This window comes from Neovison vison, chromosome 13 (genome assembly GCF_020171115.1).
Source record: "Neovison vison isolate M4711 chromosome 13, ASM_NN_V1, whole genome shotgun sequence".
In the NCBI taxonomy this organism is placed as follows: domain Eukaryota; kingdom Metazoa; phylum Chordata; class Mammalia; order Carnivora; family Mustelidae; genus Neogale; species Neogale vison.
The window spans coordinates 32,022,191-32,047,046 of NC_058103.1; the positions used below are offsets into that span (position 1 = coordinate 32,022,191).

Consider the following 24,856-nt stretch of genomic DNA (forward strand, 5'->3'; position numbering starts at 1 on the left):
ACCATTACTCACTTACTGAGCCCTTAAATGTGCCATGCTCTAGAACCCAGGTCTAATTCTCACAGCAAGCATGTGAAGCTGGTATTATCACCCTGATGTTTTGTTTGTTTTAATTTTTTAAAAATTTACTTATTCTTTTTAAGTACGCTCCGTGTCTAGCATGGGGCTCGAACTCATGACCCTGAAACTGAGAGTCCCATGCTCTGTGAACTGAGCCAAACAGGTGCTCCTGTCCCCATGTTTTTTAATCAGGACTGGGAAGCTCAAACATGTTAACCTCTCCAAGACCACCCAAACACCTTGTTGCAGAATTACAATGTCAGGTTCACATTTTGTCCAGCAAGCTGCACTGTTCGAATCAGATCCCTTAGTTCATTCAGCAAAATTTTACTGGGCACCTGTTAATTATGTGTCATACACTGTTCTAGAATCCTTACACACTTGTGGGTAGGCGACAAGAAGTCACTAAAATAAGGGACAAAAATGCAAGTGGACAAGAAAACGAGTGAAACACGGTCTATCCAATGATACTAAGAGCAATGGAGACTGGATGAAGCAGGAAGGGCTGAAGAGAACCCCTGGGGCTGGGGTGGGTTACAGTTTTAATCTGATTGGCAAGTTCTCTATCCAAAGGGGACATCTGGCGTAAGACCTGAAGGAGGTGAGGAAGCAAGTCAAGTCGCTTTTATGGGAGAAGCATTTCCAGACAAAAGGACCAGCAAGGGCAAAGCTGTGGAGGCTGGAGTAGGCAGCAAGTTCCAGGGCCTCGAGGGGGCCTAGAGGAGGCAGCTCGGGGTGGAGTGAAGCCAGGTGAGAGAGGCAGGAGATGTGGGCAGAGCTGGTGGAGTGCTGTGGGGGAAGGGCAGATGGCGTGAAGACTGCGGGCTTTGCTCTCAGCGAAGGCACAGAGTCGCTTCAGGGTCTTGAGCTGAGAACCAACATGATCAGACTACCTTTTAAAAGGCCCTCTAATGGGAATCCCAAGGTTTCCAAGTTTGCCACCTCCACTTGCCTCTGGGGCTCTCTGAGGGGACACAGGAAGGAGTCTCATTTTGGGCATCTTCCTTCCTTCAACAAAAGAATGAAATGAAAAGGCCCGAACCCACCAGCAGCAGAGCCCTCCTGACTCAAAACTGCTCCCAGCAGCTGAACGTATGAGCACCAAGGCTAGCCTAAAAATTTCTTTGAATTTCTTCTAAGAAACAAAAACCTTCCCAGAACCACTCTGTGGTTCACCTTTCAAGTTCCCCAACCACTGGGCCCTCGCCTCAGGCCGAATCTGAAGTTAGCCATTTGATCATTTACTTGTTCCTCTGTCAATCACCAGCTGTAAAAAAAAAAGAAAGAAAGAAAAGAAAAGAAAGAAAGAAAGAGAAAAGACAAAAGAAAAAAGCTCCTGGATGCAGGAGAGACTATTAGTTTCTCAGTCTTCAGTGTCTGTACAAGAAACTCGCTTTGCCGAACCTCCCTTCAGGCTGAGACTGAGGGCACATGGGAGGTCACTTGGGCCCAGAACATGCGGAAGGAGGTTAGAAGGGAAGGGTCAGTGCACCCCGGTTCCCAGAATTTACTTCTTCAAATGCCTGTATGCAAATGGTTTCCAAGAATAAGTTACAAAGGGGAGAACATTCCATGCCTCTTTCCACTCCAGTTGGTTTTGAGTTAAGATCAGACCTATGATAAACCCCACTGCTGGGGAGCCTGGGTGGCTCAGCCGGTGAAGGGGTTAAGCATCTGCCTTCGGCTTGGGTCATGATCCCAGGGTCCTGGGATTGAGCTCTGTGTTGGGCTCCCTGCTCAGTGGGGAGCCTGCTTCTCCCTCTGCTCCCCACTTGTGCTCTCTCCCTATCTGTCACTATCCCTGTCTCTCTCAAATAAATAAATAAAATCTTAATTTAAAAAAAAAAACAACAACAAAAGCCCCCCTGCTCATCTGTGTCCTGATCGAGGAGAGAGTAGAAGGAGCTGCTTCTCACCTCTCAGAAACACAGAATTTGCTCTGATCACCCCTCACAACGCGGAAGTTGGGGGCACTACGCACACCCGTCAGATGTGGAGCTTCCTGACTGAAATCTGGAAGGCAGCATTCACCTCAGTTTTCCCACCTGTCAAACGGGTGAGATACCACTGGCCGTTATTTACTTCGCAAGAAACCTGGTGAGGGTGAACAAGGAAACAGAGGGCTCTGCGAAGAACAGGAGGCCCCCGGGTCACTCCCCATCCTTCACCCCACTCCTTGCCGAGTGGGCTGCACCACTGGCTTCCTTCCTGTGGGCTGGCAGCGTCAGTCAGAGCGGGGACAGGGGAGAGGGAGGGGGGGGTGTTTCTCTCCCCTGACACCCTCTGCCTGGGCTATGGGCTGGCTGCGGGTGCCCCAAGACCACAGCTCCTGTCAGGGGGCGCTCCCTCCCCATCTTCCAGACTGAGGGATGGCCACACCTCACAGCAGTCATCAGCCCAACCCAGGGTCACACTGTCCCAGAGTTTCCCTATGTCTCGCCCACCCTATGTGGACAGTCTCTTTATAAACCCCCTTATAGTACCCAAGTTGGCCGATCCGTTTATATCAGGCCTTTATCTAACAGAACCTTGCTGTGACACTGGGAGCTCTCTGGGCTCTTTCCTTTCCTGCTGGAGCTTCAGGGCTCCCCTGGCCCCGGAAGTAATGATGATGGCCGCCAGCAGCGTGCCTTGTGTTTTAACCTATCTCCCAGTTGGCACTCATACCAGCCTCTTGAGGATACCGAGGCTTCGGGAGGCTTTAACTTGCCCAGGGCCAGAGAGCTTGCAGGTGGGAGGGCCAGGATTTGCACCCAGGCCATCTGGCTCCATCCTTACATTTAACCACCAAACTTGGCTACACCCCCTACCCCCACTGGCTTTTCTGGAAGAAAAAAACAGCTGTGAGTTTAAGCTGCAGCCCCGGTTACAGTCTGTCTGCTCTTCCACACACGTCTAACTGTGGGACCACAGGCTCCCCCTGACCATCTCAATATTTATGAGCTGTGTGGCTCTGCACCAATTACTTAACCTCTCTGTGCTTCTGTTTCTTTATCAGTAAAATGGAGATATAACACATACCCCAAGGAGTTGTGAGATTAAACGAATGAATACATGTGTAGAACAGGGCCTTATGCATAGAATGTGTTCGAGCATGGTTATCTATTATTGTTGTCACTGTTAGTGTTACTTCCAACTTACCAAAATTCTCTCCCCCCCAGATGTCCATCTGGGCATCATACTTTCCCAAGTGGTTAAACCAGGACTTGTCGATCACGAAGATTCCTCCAGCTATAACAGGAGTCCTGGGAGCAAGGAGAGGAAAGAGCAACACATGAACTGGAGAGGCTGGGAGCCCTTCTAGATGGCCCCAGAACACCAGGTGATTTGCCCCAAAATCCCCCACTTGCAGAGTCATAGGGGAAGGACATCTAGCAGCTCCCTGGTCTCTGTCCTCTCTGTCCCTGGGCCCAGAACCGAGTCAGCACTTAGACAGTGTGCCCTCAGGAGCACCAGCAACTGAAATGCACCCCACCCCCCTCCCCACAGATTCCCATGCCCCTGGCCCAGGGAAGGAAGGGGTCTCTGCAGAGCCCACAGCAGCACTGACCTTATGGGCTTGGTGGGGTCAGTCCGGGCAATCTTCTGCTCAAGAGGGATCTGCTCCCACTTGAAATGCAGGCTCCAGTCAAATCCTAATGGACAGAGAGGGGTGAGGACAGAACTCAGGGCAGAGCTGCTGCCCCTTCATTCCACCAGCCCTTGGTCTCCCCTGATCAGAACCCAGTTCGCAGAGGACCCTGGGCAATTCGTGCAATCATTCCTTCACTCAGAAGGAGACGGGTCCCTGACCTCATTGATTTACTGGGTAGGACAGAGCTACAAAAAGAAATCAATAAAGGAATAATCTGCCACAGGTGAAAAGTGCTGAAAAGATAAGAGAGGTACCCATGCTATTTTAGTAAGGGTAGTCAGGAAATGCTCTCTAAAGAGATCACTTTTGACCTGAAAGTCTGATCCATGCAAGCATCTGGGGAAATGGAATTCCAGGCAGGGGGAACAGCAAGTGCAAAGGTCCTGAGGTGATTTCCCAAAGGAGAAACGCCTGGCTCACTTCAGAACCCCACTCAACTCTAGGATCTAAGTAACAGCTGTTTCCATTTTTTGGAAGTCTGGGCCCCAAATAGGAAAACCACTCTGCCCACTAGCTCCTAGCAACAGATTGTCTAGTGCAGCCTGTCCAATAGAACTTTCTGCAATGATGGAAATGTTCTATATCTGCACTGACTGTCCAATATGGTAGGCACTACCCACATGGGGTTATTGAGCACTTGAAATGTGGCTGGTGCAACTCAGGAAGTAAATTTGAATTTTATTTAATTGCAATTAATTTAAATTAAAATAGCCAAATATGGCTCTTTTAGCAGCACGGCTATAAAGTCTAGACCAGAGCTGTCCAAAAGAAGGCAAATGATGCAAGCCAGAAATGCAAACTACATATGTAATTGAAATTTTTTTAGGACACCTGGGTGGCTCAGGTTGCCTTCAGCTCAGATCATGATCCCAGGGTCCTGGGATTGAGTCCCACATTGGGCTCCCTGCTCAGTGGGAAGCCTGCTTTTCCCTCCCTCTGCCTGCCACTCCCCCTGTTTGTCTCTCTCTCTCTCTCTGTCAAATAAATAAAATCTTTTTTTTAATAAATAAAATCTTAAAATTTTTTTCTAGCAGCCATATCAAAAAGAAAGAATGTATGAAATTAATTTGAATAATATATTTTAATGTAATATATCCAAAAATGTTATCATTCCAACATGTAATCAATATAAAAAACTACTGATGAGGGGCCCCTGGGTGGCTCAGTGGGTTAAGCCGCTGCCTTCGGCTCGGGTCATGATCTCAGAGTCCTGGGATCGAGTCCCACGTCGGGCTCTCTGCTCAGCGGGGAGCCTGCTTCCCTCTCTCTCTCTCTGCCTGCCTCTCTGCCTACTTGTGATTTCTCTCTGTCAAATAAATAAATAAAATCTTAAAAAAAAAAAAAAAACTACTGATGAGATTTTTTTACATTCTTTTGTAATAAGACTTTGAAACCTGGTGTGTATTTACACTTACAGCACATCTCAAGGCAGACCAGTCACATTTTAAGAGCTCAATAGCCAAATGTAGCTAATAGCTTTTCTATTCGATGGCCTGGGTCCAGACCACCTCCAGGTGTATGTATTAGGAATTCACACAAGACACTGTCCTAGCATGTCCTTCTGCCAGGACTGTAGGCATGGTCCCTGGGCTGGCAGCATTTGGAAAGGATGTGTCAGTGTTTGTTCGGAGGGGAAGACACAAGACTAGCCTGGTTTTGTCACTTATGGTTCCAGAGGGCTTTGTCCCCAATCCCAGAGCTTTCCACCATCCCATCCCTTTCCATTTTCTGGAGGTAAGGGGGTGGTGTGAGACACTCTGGCACAGCTGGGTAGAAGAGCACCAAACCAAGGCTTTAGATTGCCCCCACCTGCCCCTTTCAGGCCTACAGCCTCTCCTCTGGGAGATGGACCCACCTCCACGAAGATCTGCGGATGCAGCAAGGTAGGCAAAGTTATCCAGACTGATGACATCGATGATGGGGCTCACCACACGGGTGTGGTCCTAGGGGAGGAATGAGAGATGGTGTGAGGCCAGCGACTCTGTGAAGAAAGGCCCAGCTGCCTGCTCTGAGAAGTTCTCTCCCACCATGGGGCACTCAGCCCTTCCCGCAGGACTGGGCAGGATCTTGGGAGCTGTCCTGCAGCCCCACAGCCAGGCTCCTGGAAGGACCTACTGGGGTCCCATGGGCTCTCCCAGCCTCTTCCTCTCACATCATGCTGAGCCCTGCTGGGATCTCACCTCCTCAGGGAAGCCCTGCCGGATTGCTGCAGGCTGAGGATTTCTTCCTCATTAAGCTGCTCTCACAATTACAGACCAGACAATTCCTGGGGCACTGAATCCTATGCTGCCTGAGGTGACTCTTCTGGTGCTGGTCTGAACTGCTATTTTATTCATCGTTTGTACATGTTTCGGTTGAGTCTTCCCAACTGGACCACCAGCAGCTTGACGGCGGGGACTCTGCGGTCCCTGTGCAACCTGGCTGTCGTTCTCCCAAGCCACATCTGCTTCAAGGTCAGATTCACCACTCCCTTCATCCTCCTAGACACAAATCCATCTCCAAAGCATTGGGGGGCAATGTCAATTTTATTAAAGATTTGGGACGTGGGGTAATGGTGTTGGGGGCTTGTGTGATACACCCCATGCAAAACTATCAGCTACCATCAGCCCTCTCTTCCCTCTCCCTCCACAGAGGGACCCAGCCTAGAGGCCCATCTCTCCCCAGACTGTGCTGACCTTCAAAATCCTCTTGTCTGTAACATGGAGGCCATCCAGCTCTGCCCCTCAGTTCACACACACCCTGTCTCAGGACCACAAAAGGCGGGGAGGAGGCGGAGCAGGGAGACTACCCATGGTTTCCTATAGAGCTCGGTGCGGGCCTTGCCTCTGCCTTTTCATAGACTTTTTTGTTCCAAGGTGTAATTCACATTTTTATAGCAATTTCACTAGCTGTAATTGACACGTGATGAAATTCACCAATTTAACGCGAACTTACAAGTTCGGTAGCTTACAATATAGTCACAAGATTGTGCACCCATCACACCTAATTCCAGAACATTTTCATCACCCCAACAAGAAACCCTGTACCTGTTAGCGGTCACCTTCCCCATCCTCTGTCTCTCTAGCCCCTGACAACCACTCATCACCTTTCTATTTCTATGGCTTTGTTTCATTCTGGACATCTCACCTCAGTGGAATCTTAAAACACATGGCCTTTTGGGACCATCTTCTTTCACGTAGGGAAGCGTTTTCATCCACATTGTAGCACGCATCACTATTTCATTCCTTTTTATGGCTGAGTAGTAGTCGTGTGGTTATATCCGCACACATTTGGGCTGTTTCCACATTTTTGGCTCTTCTGAGAGAAAGTGCCCTGAACACTCCAGGGTAAGTTTTTGAGTGTGGAGGGTATATTTCCGTTTCTCTTGGGGGTGTACCCCGCAGTGGAAGGGGCATCAGGTAACTCAGTGTTTAAACTTTTTTTTTTTTTTTTAAGATTTTATTTATTTGACAGAGATCACACGTGGGTAGAGAGGCAGGCAGAGAGAGGAGGAAGTAGGCTCCCCGCTGAGCAGAGAACACAATGTGGGGCTCAATCCCAGGACCCTGGGATCACGATCTGAGCCAAAGGCAGAGGCTTTAACCCACTGAGCCACCCAGGTGCCCCTTGGTGTTTAAACTTATGATGAGAGGAGCCTGGGTGGCTCAGTGAGTTAAGCCTCTGCCTTTGGCTCAGATCATGATCCCAGGGTCCTGGGATCAAGCCCCGCATCGGGCTCTCTGCTCAGCAGGGAGCCTGCTTCCCCCTCTCTCTGTGTGTGCCTCTCTGCCCACGTGTGATCTCTGTCAAATAAATAAATTTAAAAAAAAAAAGACCTTTAAACTTTTGATGAACTGCCGGGCCATTTTCTAGTGTGGCTGCCTCAGATTACATTCTCACCAGCAATGAGTGAAAGGGCACCCACTTCTTCACATCCTCGCCAGCCCTCGTTACTGTCCATCCTTTGGTCACAGCCATCCTGTAGGTCTCAAGTGGTATCTGACTATGGTTTTGACTTGTGTTTCCCTCAAGGCTTAACAATGTTGAGCATCTTTTCCTGTGCTTGTTGGCCATTTGTGTATTTGCCTTGAAGAAATGTCCATTCCAATCCTTTACCCATTTTTGAGTTCGGTTGTCTTTTTATGGTTGACCCGTGGTCACTTCATCCTTCCCTCCACCTGTCTTATCCTCCTCCCCCTTCCAGTGAACTGCTGGCACGTGCTAGGGGGCCTCTGTTCTCATCTCTTCTTGACAACACCGTCCCCCCATTTTCCTCCTTCTCAAACTTTCCAGCCTTGACCACAAGCTGTCCCCTGCCCCATCACAGGACCCATCTCCTCCAGGAGGAAAACCACCCCAACATTCCTAGTTGGAGCTTTACAGCTCACCCAAGTTCATGTCCACATGAGTTCTCCCAACAACTCCGTAAGACAAATATTACAATTACCCCCATTTTCGGAGGAGAAAGCTCACTAATATGACATCACTCTGGAGGAAGCAGAACATTTAGGCTTCTACTCTGCCTATCTATCAAGTCAATGACTGTTTACGTGCCCTCATGCCAAGAACATGGTGGGCACGTCCCAAGGGGCAGAGCTCCCCGAGGGACAGAGGGACTCACCTCCTTGACCCGCTGCAGCATGGGCTGCAGCCACTCGGTGTTCACTTCGCAGTGGCTGTCCAGAAAGGTGAGCACGGCAGCTGTGGCCACATCTGCCCCACGAACTCGGGACCGGATCAGCCCTGGCATGGGAGTGGACAGGGGTTGGTATGGGGACAGGGCCAATTTGTCTCCCCACCATCCCTCAAAAGGCTCAGGGCTCTGCACCCATCAGGAGCCAAGGCTTCCTCTGAGTTACTGTGATTGAGCTTTACTTTGTATTTGACTATTTCCTCCGTCCCTCTCTTTTCTTGCATACACTCATCAACTGTCATTACTCCAGGCTCATTCTCTGAGTGCCCTTCATGTGCCAGGCCCTGTTCTGGGCTCTGGGGACACACTGGTAAACAGTCAGGCATTAGTGAATGGAAAGTGCAATGGAGGGTATTTTGGTACCCAAAGAAAACCAGAAACCAAAACTCTTTCCTCCCTGTCCCTCCCCCCACCAGGGGATCTCCAGGCCGTCCCCTTCAGCTGCATCATCACGTGTGACCTGGTGAAAATCTAGACTAAGACAGGCTGGAGTCAGTGTGTCAGCCCCTTCACGTACCTTAAGCATGTTATTGAACTTCTCTGAGCTTCGGTCTTCTTAGATAAAAGACTCAGAGAAAAAATAACCCCCACCCGCCGGGGAGAGTGCCCTGTGTCTAGAAAGCCTCCACGGGCTAGATTCCGATCTGTTTCGGCCCCCACCACAAACAATCTTGCTGATGGTTCGCCAACTGTCAAATAATGGCCTCGCTTCTGGCAGCTTCCCGGTCGGGGCTGGGGACTCAACTGCCGGGGAGAGAGGAGGCCCAGCTGGTGAAGAGAGCAGCTGCTGGTGCCCCGTGTGCCGTGGAGATGGAGGGGACTCGCTCTAAGAGCTCAGAATACAGTTGCTTCCTGGAGAGAGTTCCCTGGCCATGCCTCTGCCCTGTACTCGGCCTCCATCCATCTGACTATCCATTCATCTGTGCAAAAATCCATCTGTCCCATCCTTGCACTCCATCAGGCTAGCAAATACTTAAGGTTTGCACCTGTGTTGGGCAAACCCCTGGAAACACTATTCCTGGGCCTAAAGGTACCTACAACCCAGTGCTTGGGAGAAATTACTCTCTGGCTTCTTCCATGCCACTGAGAAGGTCTCCTTGGTCTGACTGGTCTTTCTCAATTATGCCCCTCGCATCTCTCTCTCATACTCTTTCTCCCTTTCTCTCTCTCTCTCAAACCTGCAGTGGTTCCTTACTACCTGCTTTGTCAAGTCTAAATGCCTGTCTCTGGCTTCCGAGGTCTTCTGCCATCTACCCTCACCTCACCATTTCCCCTGCTGACCAGACCCAGATTCTCCCAGGGGAGGAGGAAGAGAGGGAGGTTAAGTGTAGCCTCCCACCTCCTGGTTGGAATTCTGGCTCCTCTACTCATCACCCTGGGCAGATCATCCCGGGCAGAACCTCCTGAGGTCTCACTTCCCATCTGTGCAAAAGGGAACAATGGACTGTTAGGAGGAGGGACTGTGAGGATTTAGGCAGAGTGGATGCCTCCTCTGGGGGAGCACTTGGGAGGAGGGCTGTTAGTATTTCAGGGACACCTGGGCCTGACCAGCGCTCGTGCCTGCAGAGCCCTCAAGCCTGGACTGCCCTGCCTGGCTCCCTTCACCTGTTCTACCATGCCCTCACCCAGTCGAGGCCCTCCCCCCTATCATGCCCCGCTCCTGGGGTCTCTGATCTACTGCACATAATAATGACCAACCTATCCCTGAGGTGGGTCCTGACTCCTTGGCCTTATGATGTGTTCTCCAAGGGCAGGGGCCATGTTTTGTAGTTCTCTTATGTCTCCTAGAGTGCCACATACAACACTAGGCCACGTGGCTGATGCCCCAAAACACCCCTAGATGGGAAGTGAGGCTACATATGCTTTATAATGCCCTCTGGGGACACCTGGGGGCCTTAGTGTCTGCCTTCTGCTCAGGTCATGATCCCAGGGTCCTGGGATTGAGCTACACATCAGGCTCCCTGCTCAGCAGGAAATCTGCTTCTCCCTTTCCCCCCACCCCTCCCCCTGCTTGCGCACTCTCTCACTCTCTCTGTCAAATAAATAAATAAGATCTTAAGGGGCGCCTGGGTGGCTCAGAGGGTTAAAGCCTCTGCCTTCGGCTCAGGTCATGATCCCAGGGTCCTGGGATCGAGCCCCACATCGGGCTTTCTGCTCAGCGGGAAGCCTGCTTCCTCCTCTCTCTCTCTCTGCCTGCCTCTCTGCCTACTTGTGATCTCTGTCAAATAAATAAATAAAAAAAATTAAAAAAAAAAAAATAAATAAATAAGATCTTAAAAAATAATAATAATGCCCTTTGGTTTTCTCAAAGCATTTCCATATAGGTTAGCTCATTTAATCCTTACAACAGCCACGCAAGACAGAAAGGGTCTATTATTAACTCCACTTCTCAGAAGAGACAACCCAGGCAGCCAGAAGTACAGCAACTTGCCCACAGTCATGCCGTGGCCGGGGCTGACCCAGGCTAGCAGAAGGGTCTTTCCACAGTCCTTGGTCCTGGCCACAAGGAATGCAGAAGGAGCATGCTGGCTTAGTGGGACATGGTGCCAAAAGGGAATGGGGAGGTGCAGAGGTGTAGACCGAAATTGGTCTGCAGAGGCACCCAGGGTCCAAGAACTCACCTTCCCGCCGATCATTGCGCAGGCACTTGACCTTGGGGATCCTGGTCAGGAGCAGACAGTCTTCAGCTGAAGGTGAAGAGAAGGAAGCAAGCTCATTCAAATATGGACGTCAGACCACAAGAGGTTTGGTCGCCCCTGGAACTGCCCAGAAGGTGTCTCACAGTAGGTCCAGGGAAAGGGCTGAAGATGGGGAGGTACGCAGGGGCATGGTCATCTCTATGGCCAAAGGATTGCCCTGTGCCCCACTCCCAGGCCAGACTGAGGACTCCTTATGGCATTGCCCCCAGGGGGCAGCAGAGAGCACCAGCAGGTCAGCAGGGAGCCCAGCCAACGTCCCCACCCCCACCCCGCGGCCACACTGAAGGGACAAGCCTCAGCATAAGGCATTTGTAATAACAAAGGATGCTGCTGATGTTGCTTCTGTCTTTAAAAAGTGTCATTTCACTAGTGGCAAAACAACCCCACTCTTTCCCCTTCCTTGGCATCTGGGAACAGAGTCAGGGAAGGCACCTAGAAAAGGCTAAAGATCCCAGGTAGTGGGCAGAGGTCCACCCGTGATATCCAGCCCGGCCCTGAGAGGGGCTCCATACTCTGGGCAAATGAGGGTGGAAGACTGCACATAACAGGAGGTAGAAGCTTACGATCTGAACTGAAGTCATCCACTAAGATGATCTCCTGGATCAGGCTGGCTGGAGTTCGGTTCAGGACGCTGGAGTGATGGGGACAGAGGAGCCTGGATTTAGGGTTCACCTTCCACTTACCTCTCCCTGCCCCAGGGCTCCCCCATCACCCAGCTCAGGGACCAGCACACTAGCCAAGAGCCAAACTCCTGGGCCCTGGTGAGAGGCTGAGGAGGGGTGTGCCCCTCGGGCTTTTCCGAGGACCTGCTGACCCTGGGATGGCCAGATGGTTTGTGGAAACGGCCCCAGCTGAGTCACCAGAACAGGACCTGTAGCGGCTTAATAAGCCCCAGCTAGGGTGGGAAGGGGGAGGGGGTGGCAGCCCCGAGCTGGGCCTGGGACGGCCCGCCTGCTTTCCTTCCCACCATCCTTCCTCTTCCTCTTCCTCCACTCGCTGGGAAAGAAAACCCAAACTTCTTCAATCCCTGGAACAATCCAAATCCTATTCTCATTAAAGAAATGGGGTAAGCAGGAGTTAAACTTGACCACAGGGCCAAGTTAAGGAGGACACAGACGTCCCTCTGAATCCGTTGACTGGCACCTCCCAGGCTGGCATCCATCGTCCTGAGGCCTTCTGCGCCCATCCCTGACTCCCTTGGCTCCTGACCCTTGACTATCTGCCTCTGTCCTGCAGATCTGACCTTGTCCTTGCGCATTTCAATAATCCCAGCCGGATTTCTGGGGCCTCCCTGACCCTGACTGACCAGCTCCAGCTTCTCAGAAGGACAGGACTCCCACTCCCTCTGGCTCGGCGCCCTGTCTCCATGTCCCCATCCCCCCGCCCCCCTCCCCGCAGGGGCTTGGCAGAGCTTCCTGAGGCCTCACGAAATGAGGGTCCCCGAGATGGGGCTTACCTCTTCACGGTGCGCAGGAGGGTAGAGCGGGCCTCATTGTGGAATGTGATGATGACGCTGGTGGCCGGCAGGTCTGCAGAGTAGGTTACCGACGGGCAACTGAGAATGGAGCACAGGGGTCAGAGGGCACGTGAGGGCCTCCTCAGGGCAGGCTTGAGGCTTCTCTCTGTCCAGCCTGCTGCCCCCAGGAATACCTCTGTGGGACAGAGAAGGCAAACCTGAAGCCAGGCTGTGAGGCTGCCCTTCCCCGCCCACATTCCCCCCAACTCAGCCCATCCAGCCTGGAATCCTTGGAGGGAAGCCACAGGCCGAGGCAGCTTCCCAGGCCTGGTCATCTTTACCAAAGACCTTGCACCCCCTGTCAATGAGCTGTTTAGAAGGGCCCTGACCTTCATGACTGTGTGGGCACCGCTCCAGGCCTGGGGACGTAGCCCTGGGCCAGCAGCCGGATCTCCCCGCCTGCCAGAGAGAGACAAAATGGGGGAGACGGGGGTGGGGTGGGGGTGGGGGTGGGGGGGACAGCCTCTGCTTTGTGTCTGGCATCCTGTAGCTTCTTTCTCTTCTCCTGGCTCACGACATTTGGAGGATCTGGAGAGGAATCGCCCCTCTCCTATCCTCCTGTGACTCCCTCCCTCTTGCTGCCCAGCAGGGACAGCTGGCCAGTGACCCGGGCCAGGGGCGCAGCCTCACGGCTCCAGGGGACCAGACTCCTGGAGCACACAGAAGCCTCGAGAAGACCCCGAACAATGCCTGCCAACCCGCTGCCTCCCCCAGCAGCTCTGTGTTCCTCTTCTTCGTCTCACACCACATTTTTAGCCATTGGCTTCCCCCTCCTCAGGAAAGGGAATTAAAACAATCCATTCCTGCCAGCCTCCATCCCTGTCGCTTCCGCGGATGCTTTTGTGCGTGTTCCTGGGGCCGGCGGGAAGGCAGCTGGTTTTCATGACAATCTTCTTTATTACAATTGCTCTCCGACTATTCCAGCAGGGACGGTTTTTTCATTCCGGCATTCACGCCCTGACAGCAGCTTACAGCTGAATTCCCAGGCCCATTTCCTGCCCGGCAGAGCAGACTGGGTCAGTAAGGCAGGAGTCCCAGCAGCCCGGGACCCCCATGGGAGGAATCTTGTGAGGCTTCGGTGTAGGGAGTAGGGGGGTGAAGTGGAGGGGTAGGGAAATTCACCTCTGCCCCCTGAGAAGCCAGGCTTCCCAAGTGCATCCTCCCAGAGGTGTGTAGACTGGTGGGGGGGGGGCGCCTGCTGAGATGGGGAGTGCTGGGAGAAGCAGCCACCTCCGGCCTTCCGGGCCCCCCAACACTGACCTCTAGGGACAGTGACTATGAACTCCAACCATCTGGTGCCCAGGAAAGAGAGAATCTGGATAGTGATGCCCATTCTTCACCTGAAAGGGGCCAACCTACTCGTACCCCATCTGGAGAGTTGACTTGGTATCCTCCCTACCGGCCTCCTCTAACTCTCCCCCTGCTCTGCATTTCTTTGGGATTTACAACTGTGATCATGGGAATTTATCCTGGTCCCAGGAGCCAAGAGCCTCTGAAGAGGTTTGCCCCAGGCCTGTGTTTCAAGTTTGGGGCTGGTAGGGTTTTTTCTTTGTGATGCAAGAAGGTCTGTCTTGCCTGGTCTCTCTGTTCCCCTTGAGGGGGGCTCCCTAGACTGAGGGCTGGACTAGGAACTAGCCTGACAATTTAGAGACCAGCAGAAGCTGCAGTCTAGAGGGAGAAGAGCAAGGCTCACCCCAGCAAGTGAGAGCCCTTATCTCTGTCTGTTGCTCCTCCTACACACGCATGCGCAGGCACCCGCACCCCCCACCCCCATCCACCTCAGGCTTCTGGGAGAGCTGGCAGCCACATGGGAGCAGGAAGGGAGGCTGGCCTCAACACCCCTGCTTTGGATTCGAAGAGTCTCATTTTATTTTATTTTTTATTTTTTTATTTATTTTTTTTTTAAAGATTTTATTTATTTATTTGACAGAGAGAAATCACAAGTAGATGGAGAGGCAGGCAGAGGGAGAGAGAGAGGGAGGGAAGCAGGCTCCCTGCTGAGCAGAGAGCCCGATGCGGGACTCGATCCCAGGACCCTGAGATCATGACCTGAGCTGAAGGCAGCGGCTTAACCCACTGAGCCACCCAGGCGCCCCGAAGAGTCTCATTTTAAAACCCGTGTCACCCCAAGAGGAATTCCTCCTTTAAGTTCTTCTGTGAACACCTGAGAAGGTATGAGGGGGGCTTCGTGGGAGGGAGGGCAGAGGTGATCCAGGCTAACCCTGTATCAGTTCAAAGATTTGGGTCCGTAGAATCTCCAGGCCTTGGGGTCAAGGTTTGCCATGGCCAGGGTTGCCAGGAAAAGTCCTCAAGTAGGGTTGTGTGGACATGTTGTAGGCCCCACAGTGCAGGTGGACCCTGCACCAGGACTGACCAAGAAAGAACTGAGATCTGAGCTGGCCATTGGACCTGGGCAGGGGGTGAGTCTTTCTGAGTGGCAGGATAATTGTCGTACTTGGTAGCATGAGTTTCTGGAGGCTGGCAGTGCTGATGTCAGGACAATTTAGGACAGTCTGGGGCTCCCCCGACTCCATGTCCATCTCACCCTGAAGGCTGCCCAGTCCATTGGATTTCAAGCTCCCTTCCAAGGTGCTAGAAGCATGTCCTCTTCCGTACCCTTATCTCTCACACCCCTTTTGTGCTGCGGAATACCCGCTTCAGAAGGAAAATCAATCTTGACCTGCATCATCCCCACCTACCCTTAGACCAGGACCAGCCTGGTGCTAGGTACACAGCTGAGTCCAACACAGCCCTCGTTGGTCACTCAATACTGCAGGCACGTGGCTGAGTGTGCTTCAACAACCCTGTGTGCACAGAGCACAGAGGAAGCCTCCAAACCAGCCTGGGTTGGCAAGGAACCTTCCCCAGACGAGAGGTCACTGAGAAGAATTAGGAAAATGCAAGTGGGGGGTGGGGGTTTGGGCAGGGGAAACTGTGTGCGTAGATGAGGGGAGGGACAGGAAAGTAGAGGACTGTGGGAGTATCGAGTCCTAGGTGAAAAGGAGCAGTGGCTCAGGGCCAGGAGAGGTGGCTTGTGCTTCAGGGTAAGGACCTCAGACTGTTTCCAGAGGTGAGGGTAGGAAGAGGGCACTGGAGATGGTGACTATGATCTAGACAGGACACATCACGGACCTGAACCAAGGAGGGGGCGTGGATGGCTTGCCCAAAGTTGGTCACTCACACCAAGTGGAGTCAGAGTGGGGATCATCGTGGAAGGTGTCCTTGGTCCTGCTTTGGGGCCTCTCCCACCTACCACACTGGGAGAACCAAGAGCAAGGCTGGGAAGCGTTTCTGGGAATTGCTGAGGAAATGGGGGCCACAGGGCAGGAAGAGGAGAAGGACAGGGATTCTGATGCCCAGAATCCCTTGCACAGCGTGGGCAGGGTCAGTGGCCTCTCTTCACCTCAGGCATCATCGGCAGGCCCACACACCCGCTCCGACCTCCCTGTGGTCCCGTGGCAGCTCACACTCCCTGGGACTCCAGACTGAGGTGCTGAGGGGTGTTACCGGCGCCCGCCGAGTCTCCTTGGCCATCTCAGGCCCTCCGGAGGTCAGTGAAACGGAGGAGGCAAGAGAATAACTGAGAGTGAGGGTTTGAGGGTCTTCACAACCAGACAGAGTCTGAGGAAATCTTTCTCATTTCCTCAGTCCATGTGAGGAACGGAAGTGAGCTGACAGGTGCCGACCCTTCCCTCCAGGGCACAAGAGAGGCTGTACCTGTAATGGCGGGTGTCCCGGATGGCTCGGTCGGGGCTCAGCTTGTCACTCTCCAGCTGGTTGAAGGCATGTTGCCTGTAAGGGTCCTCTCCAGGCTTCAGCTGCTTGGCTGCCAGGTAAGCCTTCTCATCGAAGCCTCTGGAAGGTGTTCCTGTCACCTGAGACAAAGGTCAGCATCAGAGAAGTGAGAGGCAGGAGGATAAAGCGGCCACTGTGTGGGGCCAGCAGCGTTACCTCATTTGTACCTTATCCCAACTCTGTGAGCAGGAGATGGTTATTTCCCCACCTTGTACAGATAGGGAAACTGAGGCTCAAGAAGTTAAAAACAGTACCCCCACGTGTACAGGGAGCATATGGAAATTCTCTGTACTTCCTGTTCTGTTTTATGCCCCTAAAACTGCTCTAAAAACATTAAGTCTATCTTTTTTTTTTTTTAAGATTTTATTTATTTATTTGACAGAGAGAAATCACAAGTAGACAGAGAGGCAGGCAGAGAGAGAGAGGGAAGCAGGCTCCCTGCCGAGCAGAGAGCCCGATGCGGCACTCGATCCCAGGACTCTGAGATCATGACCTGAGCCGAAGGCAGCGGCTCAACCCACTGAGCCACCCAGGCGCCCAAGTCTATCTTTTTTAAAGCCCAAGGTCAGAGCTAATAAGTCACAAGTTCTGAATTCATACCCTGAAGGTCAGTCTCTTGAACAGTGGTCTTTGTTGGATTTGGAGAAGGTAACCCCCAATATGAAGTGTCCTGAGGGGACCACCAGCCAAGCTGTTGGTCGCCAGGCAACATACAGCATCCTAGGGATGAACTTGGGCCTGACACCAGACTGGGCATGCAGTGCGACACCAAGAGGGTAGACGAGCTGCTGTGTTTCGAGTTTCGAGTTTCGAGTTTCGAGAGCTACCTGTGAGGACACACAGGCCCCTCGCGGCTCATGCTAGAGCTGTCAGAACACGAACGCAGTCAGTGATGCCTCTTCTCAGGGATGGTGCTTGCTGCTGACCTCGCCCCATGTCAGAGCAGCTGGCTCACTGCTGCTAAGTGCCAGGGAGTGAGGGATGACATTGGCCATGGCCCAGCCCCTCTTCTCTTAGCCACAGCCCACTCTGTGCTCCCAAAGTCCCCCCATGAAAGACCCTGGGGAAGGACACATCTGAGATGAATGGAGAGACAGATGGATCTTGACATCTCATTATTTGAACCAAACTCTTGGGTAGATGTTCCCCCAGAGTGCCTCGAAATAGCATCAACAGTGAGCGTATCCGCTGCAACCCTTCCACCTGCCTGGCAGCCCAGGCTGGACCTTTGGGCCCCCAGAGACAGCAGGAAGGTAGGTGAGGACTGTTCAGACCCAGAACTCTGCATGAGGACCCCATCACAGGCCTCGCCCCAGAGTGATGGTCCCTGGAAGGCAGCCAGACCTGGGGAAAGGAGACCGAGGTGCTGGGTGATACTGGGGGACATCCACAGCAGCCCAGGGCCTCCATGAAAGCCTAGCCCTGGACCTCACCAGACCAGAATGCAGAAGGCTCCAGGGGGCGAGTAGCTCCTTCAAGGATGCCCGTCTGTTGAGTTCTGGTCTCCAGGGGCATCCTGTGCTAGGAGCCAGCCCCTAAGCTCCTCAGGTCGGAGCCGGTGAGAAGGCTTTCCTTGCGTCCACCAGGCCCAGCCCCATGCTAGACACAGGTGCTCAGGATAGTGATCACCTCTGCGGTGGCTGTGCTGTGACTGATACTTGGAGTTGGTGCCACTCCAAGGGCTGGACAGACGTGGCACAGCCCCCATGGGCTGGAAATCCATTTCAGAAAAGACAGAAGGAAGGAAGGAAGGAAAGAAGGAAGGAGGGAGAAGGAGAGGAAGTCTGTTTTGACCTGAACCTTGGATTGCTAGAAGGACCCAAGCTGTCCAACTTTGAGAGTGAGCATGAGAGGTCCTCTGGGTCCTTCCCACCTGGGAGAAGGATGGATGCTAACTCTGCCCCCACAATTCCTCCCAGCCCAGGTCAGAGAAATGGAAAGCAGCCTCCAGTTGATGTCTGAGGTAAAATAAAACTACAGAAGCTCCCAAGCAGAGAATATGCCACTGAATTATCCTGCGAGGCAACTGTGGGAAATAATTGTGCTTGCTTATTTAAGACTTCTGGTCACACTGCGGGCTCAGGAAACCTCTGAGTCCTCATCCCACACCACCCATCATCCAAGAAACACGGATTGAGAGCTGTGCATCTACCACCAGGCCTTGGGACACCCCTCGGCAAGTTCCAAGGCCTATCTGATCATTCATTCATTTGTTTAAGAATGCTTGAATTCAGGGCACCTGGGTGGCTCAGTGGGTTAAGCGTCTGCCTTCGGCTCAGGTCATGATCTCAGGGTCCTGGGATTGAGCCCTGCATCAGGCTTTCTGCTCAGTAGGGAGCCTGCTTCTCTCTCTCTCTCCACCTGCCTCTCTGCCTACTTGTGATCTCTGTCTGTCAAATAAATAAATAAAATCTTAAAAAAAAAAAAAAAAAAGAATGCTTGAATTCATTCCCACCCCAGCCTGCTGCCTTCCTGAGCCTCAAGGCCTCAGGTGAAGCTTCCTCAGGCTATACAGAATATTGTGGAAAACAGAGGACTGGGCCAAGGTGCACCAGAGAAGTTCCCTCCGGGGCCTTCAGACTGTGCTAGACATCCTCAAAGATGCTGTTCAGAAGCATCTTCTGCTCCCTTCTGCAGATGCATAGCCTGGGTGATGCTCCAATGGTCCTCCAAGGTCAGACCCTTCACCTATGAGCTACCTTCTTCATGTGTGAAGAAGGGTGCTGGGGAGACACAGTCCCTTCCCACTCCCAGAGGTCTTAGCCTTACTTTCACACTGACCCACATCTCTGGGGCCCGCAGCTGAAACCCCAGCCGGCCCCGAGTCAGCCAAGTGGAGGGGACACGGAGGAAGGACTGTAACTTCCTGTCTCCCCGGAGCCTCCCTGGCCTCTCCTTGAAGGGACCCAGAGCTCTTCTACCTGTTCACAAGCCCACACTGCAGCTCATTTCCTCCCAGCTCTTGAACGCTCCTTGCCCTTTGGCCCTGTTCTTTGATCTTGAGACTTTCAGGACTTTGACTCTCCCCTGGGTTCTGCAAACTCAACATCTCAAAACGAATTCTCGGCACTGAAGACCAAGGCTGCTGCTTCTCCTGCATTGCCTGTTGCAGAGGTGGGAAGTCACAGACTCCTGGTCCTCCAGGAACACACGCAGGGGTCGCCTGTGACGTCCTCCCTGATGCTCCATAGCCGGACCGAGACCACTGCCTTGTGTATCCACAGCGGTGTCCTATGAGCTCACCACTGGTGCTGAATCAACAAATATTTCCTCCAAGTCTAGTGTGTGCAGACACCGTGCAAGAGGCTGGGAAGATGGAAATAAACAAAAGCACTACAGACCCCAGAAATCTGGGAACCTAGATCACCCCTCACAGCTCCCCCGTCCCATGCTGGACATGGCCACGCAAGATCAGGAAGAAACCCTCACCCTCAACCTCAGATCATGGGTAGCTGCAGAAGTGGCCATGGAAGTTCTACCCGAACTCTAGCTGGAACAGGAGTCCAGGGATGGGGCATGTGCCACACACTGGGGACCCGGGAATGCTATTCCCCTTCTCCCCAGTTTTCCGACTCATACTGCTTACTAAGCACACTGGCTAGGGGTCAATGCATCTTTTGGCTCTAGGCTGCGGGACTGTGAGGAGCTATACGGGGATCAACCTGGGAGACCCGAGATCCTGGGCTTGGAGCCAGGTGGAGTCATTCTATTGGACTTGTCCTGCTGCCCTTTCTGGAGGGGATGAGGGTGCTTGGATCTGCTTGTGGAATTCACAGACATCTGTGCTTTTCTGCTCTTTCTTGTTTACTAGATGGTAAAAAAGAGCTCCCAGCACCCAGCATATAGTAGGTACTGAACGGATGTTTGCAGAATAAAGAAATAAATGAGAGAGAATGAATGAATACCTAAATAATGTCCCTGCTTTTACCTATACTTACCTATAATCAACAATAAACTTACCTATAATCAACAGGGGAGAAAACCACAGTGAACAAAAAGGAATCCTCTGACAGGTCACATGATCTTCAGGGGCTTCCCCTCTCCCTCTCCCTCCTCACAGGCCCTGGCAGAGCTCACAGTGGCCCAGGACACTATGAGCGGGGGCCCAGTTCCCTCAGGGGCTCGGGTTCTGGTGTTGTTCCCTCCCTGGCTCTGGTCTGGCCACACCAGCCTCCTTATGCTCCTTGAGCCTGCTGGCTCCCTTCCCCTCAACCCTTCTGTTCCTTCTCTTTTCTGGAGGGCTCTTCCAGATGTCTGCACGGCTCCCTCCTTCACCCCATTGCAAGGCTCTGCTCAAACCTCACTTCTCCTGTGAGCCTTCCCTAACCGCCCCCCTACCTGTAACACTATGACCCGAGCCCCACATTCCCTATCCTACTGCCTTGTTCTCAATTTCCTTCTAGCACTGACTGTCATCTGATGTTCTAGGTATATTTTGCTTAGTTATTTTGTCTTTCTGACTGCTTCTCCCCACAAGAATATGAGAGTCACCAGGCAGGGATCATCTGTTTTATTTAATGCTGGATCCCAAAACCTGGAACAGTGCCTGTTGGTAGAATTCTAAATCAATGGTTAATGAATACGTGAGCAATTAACGGTCATAACCCTACTCGTCCCCTTGTGCACTTGGCTAACACATTCCTTGGAATGGACATGGACCAAGTTGGTGGCAGGGTAATTTCTGCTTGCCTTGGGGATCTCCTTCCCACTCATGTCTCCTGGCAGGACTGTTAATCACTGTCCTCCTGTCCCATCTGGACCACCACAACCACGGTGGGCACGAGGCCCAGGCTAGGCTGATCTCTTACAGAGTCTGGTGAAGCAATAGTCATTTGACTCAGCCTGGGCCAATCGGAATCCACGCTGAGACTGAGCTATAAGATGAGCTCATTTTGTCATCACTGCTAAACATGGAAGGCAAGTTCTCTTATCTATTACATAGAGAAATTTTGCCTGGAGAATGAAGCCAAGAAGAAGCAATCAGAGCCAAGAGACAGAAAGAAAGAGTTATAGTGATATTACTTAGGGTTCCCTGGGGCTATTATATCTGATCCCAGTTCATCTTGGGGTTTTGTGGTTTTTTTTTGTATATGTTTATATCTATCTGCCTATCTCCCTTCCTACCTACCTACCTATCTACCTGCTACTTCTCTGTTCCATCTTTTTTTTTTTTTTTTGCTTAAACTAGTTTGAGTTGACTATCTTCTCTAATAACCAAAAATACAGAGATGTCAGTCCTTCAGTCGCTGTAATGAATAGAAAACCATTCTCCAAAAGTATGAAACAACGGCAGCTGCGTGGCTCAGTCGATTAAGCATCTGCCTTCCGCTCAGGTCATGATCCCAGGGTCCTGGAGTTGAGCTCTAATTTGGCCTCCCCGCTCAGTGGGAAGTCTGCTTCTCCCTCTCCCTCTCCTGCTCCCCCAGCTTGTGGTCTCAACCAAGCACATACACACTCTATCTCTCAAATAAATAAATAAACAAATAAATAAATAAATAAATTTTTTTAAAGTAAGAAACAAAAGAAAAAACCAGTACCCCTGGGTGGCTCAGTGGGTTAAGCCTCTGCCTTCGGCTCAGGTCATGATCTCAGGGTCCTGGGATCCAGCCCTACATTGGGCTCTCTGCTCAGCAGGGAGCCTGCTTCCCCCTCTCTCTCTGCCTGCCTATCTGCCTACTTGTGACCTCTCTCTATCAAATAAAAAAAAATAGAATAAAATCTTTTTTAAAAAATCAAAAAACAGAACAAAAAAAATGAGCCATCGATGGTAATAACACAGTTTGGTGGCAGCCATCCATTCCAGGACACCAGGATGATCCCTAGCATCCAGCCCAGTGACTTGAGCCTCCAGTCAGGTGAGGCATTCCCTGCCTTCCCCAGCACGCAGGGCTGTGGTCAGGGTTTCAGATTGGGGGTTCCAACCGGACCACAATTTAAGGGTCTCTTGAGTTGCCCTGGCAAGGAAGGAGGATAGGGAGATGGTGAGTGACAGCCTGCTGGGCCTCCCACAGCCCTCCAGCCTCCTCCAAGAACTCTCGGCCAAGGCTTCCTCCCTGGTCTGTCCTTTTGGGAAGTACTTCCATATCCAACAAGGTCAATCACATCTGAAATTGTATAAGCTGAAATAATGACTCTGCTCTATAAAATGGGAAGAATTATGTCTCATCTTGGAGAGTTTTATTTTCAGTCCGTCACTTCCGTTAAACTTTGAATCTTGCCTGACTGGCTTCAGTTTTTTTCCAGCTAGATTCGCTTACTTCTTCTTGACTGCTAATTTAGGAAACAAACAGCAAAGGGGAAGGTTTAAAATAAGAAAGGAAAATATTTTCCACATCGTTTTTTATCAAAAACAGTTCAACCCAAATCCCCAAGCCCTGTAAACTTTCTTTTAAAGCATCCATGCACCTCTAAATTGTAGATTTTAAACAACTCACACTCCTTTTAAATAACTGCTGCCTAATTTCCTTTTATTGCCAGTAAAACAGGTACCTGCTGGGCTGGCCTTTCACTCAAGTTCAATGAAACTGCAAATAAAAAGGCCCTGGTCCTATTTTGTGGACAGCTCCTGACTTCTTTCCTGAGTCTGCTCTAAACCCCAAACACCTGGCGAACAAAATGTGATTTCCAACCACTCCCCTCTCCCCTGGGAACAAAGCCTCATCTGATGCTGCAGTCCCAAGTTGAAAGACTGCCATTCATCAGGAAGGCTGGGAAACGGAGCACATGATTCACCAGCTCTGAGGGCAAGGTGTCAGGTTCCACCTCTCCCAAATGAAAAGGCGGGTCCCACCGGGCCTCCCCACAAGCAAGCCGCTGGGTTCCGGGGAGGCAGCCAACTCCCTCTGGCCTGCCTGCCCTCCTATCCAACCAGACAAGATGCTAGGGCTGGCACAGGGCTGGGGATCTCAGCTTGGGTACAGGAAACCTCGCCTGGGTATCAAGGGTCCCTCAGGGGCCTGCCCCAGACATGTCCCGATGTCCCTCTCACATGGTCTCCAAAGCAGTTACGGAAGGTTTACCAGCCAGGCCTTTGAAGTCTGACAGCTCTGGGGTAGAAGGCTGGTGTTTACTGCTCTCTGGCCTTGGGAAGACACTTACCCATTCTGAGTGTGCTTCTCCATCTGGAAAAATGAGGATTATTGTGAGGATTAAAGGAGACGATGTAAATAACGTGCTTAGCACACTATCTGGCACAATCCCAATGTCCAGGCCCTACCCAAGACCAATTCAATCAGACTCTCTACAGGTGGGAGACTTGGGTCAGGAGTTCTTAAAGCTCTCCAGGTGTTCAGCCTAGCAAGGCTGAGCCGCTGCTTTATAGAGATGCACAATGGTGAGTTGGTGAAATCACAGGACCAAGCACCAGATGGGACCTTGGAGGCCATCTCCCCTGACCCTCTTCCCAAGGAGCCTCACGGCGAGTCTGGGTTTTGGCCTCTGTATTGCTTCTCCATCAGCAAAGCCAACTGGACTCAGCTGGAGCCTTTGTTGTTGCTATAGAAACCACCACCTTGCAACACAGGCCCACATGCCCTGAAGGCTCTAGTTCAATTCCACACCGAGGAGCACAGGATAAGGGCCTCCTGGGAAGCCCAGCTTGGGCTTCCAGTTAGATCTGCCACCACAGCCCAATTTCTCTGGGCACGCTGATGACCGCCCAGACTTATGACGCCAGTGGTCTCATCAAGAAAGAGGGAGAGTGCATTCCCCAGATGGTCTCTGTTCAGGAAGATCCCTGGTCTAATCAAGATCCTCAGGTCCCATTTTCCACACTTCGCTTGGCTCAGGGGTCATCCAGGGATGGAGGGATTCTGAAGGCGGGCCATGCTAGGGATGTGTGGTGGGATAGCTCAGTTTCCAGCCACATATTGGTTTACCCAGCCTGAGTAGTACAGAACCCTGCCACCCCTCACCCCCACCCCCGTCACAGCTGCTGCTGAGCATAAGGAACTAGGAGGGCTCTCCTGCAGTCATAAGTCGAAGCTGACTGCTCCCTGGGGGGCCTACCGTGAGCTGGGTGCTATGCTAGGTGCTTATTTCCAGCTTCAAGTAGTCCTGCCAAATAGGTGCTCTCTTGATCCTGCTGTAACAGTAGTGGAAACTGAGGCCCAGGGAGATAAAAGAGCATGCCAAGGTCATACCGCTGCCGAGTGGCTGGGCTGGGCCTGGAATCAAGCCCGTCTGGCTGCAGGGCCTAAGCACAAAGCTTTCTCTGTCTGTCTTGAGACTACTCCTAGGCACAGATGGGCTCGGCACCCCCTTCCAGTTCTGAGTCCCTCGGCTCCAAAACAAGCTGGCCTCTGGTGCCCAGAACACAACCAGGCCCTGACAAATGCAGGCTGGAAGTTGCCTCCCCACTGCGCCCAGGGTTCTGAGCATCCGCTCATGGCTCAGAGGCGGACCTGCCCAGTGCAGTCATCCCTTGGCTTGCCATGGGCATGGAAACACTTCTCTGCTTTGGCTAGAAAGGACACGGAAAA

At 52.0% G+C, this 24,856-nt stretch overlaps 1 protein-coding gene across 1 annotated transcript in view; it reads right to left on the reverse strand.

The window, feature by feature from the left end:
• The window catches only part of GALNT16 (polypeptide N-acetylgalactosaminyltransferase 16), a 94,108-nt gene that overhangs the window by 18,550 nt on the left and 50,702 nt on the right, over nucleotides 1–24,856 (reverse strand). Inside the window, exons 2-9 of the mRNA XM_044230173.1 lie at nucleotides 16,299–16,456; nucleotides 12,522–12,620; nucleotides 11,629–11,696; nucleotides 10,988–11,053; nucleotides 8,295–8,416; nucleotides 5,550–5,637; nucleotides 3,611–3,695; nucleotides 3,202–3,305 (exon numbers count right to left, since the gene is read on the reverse strand). Coding sequence (XP_044086108.1) covers nucleotides 3,202–3,305; nucleotides 3,611–3,695; nucleotides 5,550–5,637; nucleotides 8,295–8,416; nucleotides 10,988–11,053; nucleotides 11,629–11,696; nucleotides 12,522–12,620; nucleotides 16,299–16,456 — 790 coding nt within the window. The remainder of the gene's footprint in view (nucleotides 1–3,201; nucleotides 3,306–3,610; nucleotides 3,696–5,549; nucleotides 5,638–8,294; nucleotides 8,417–10,987; nucleotides 11,054–11,628; nucleotides 11,697–12,521; nucleotides 12,621–16,298; nucleotides 16,457–24,856) is intronic.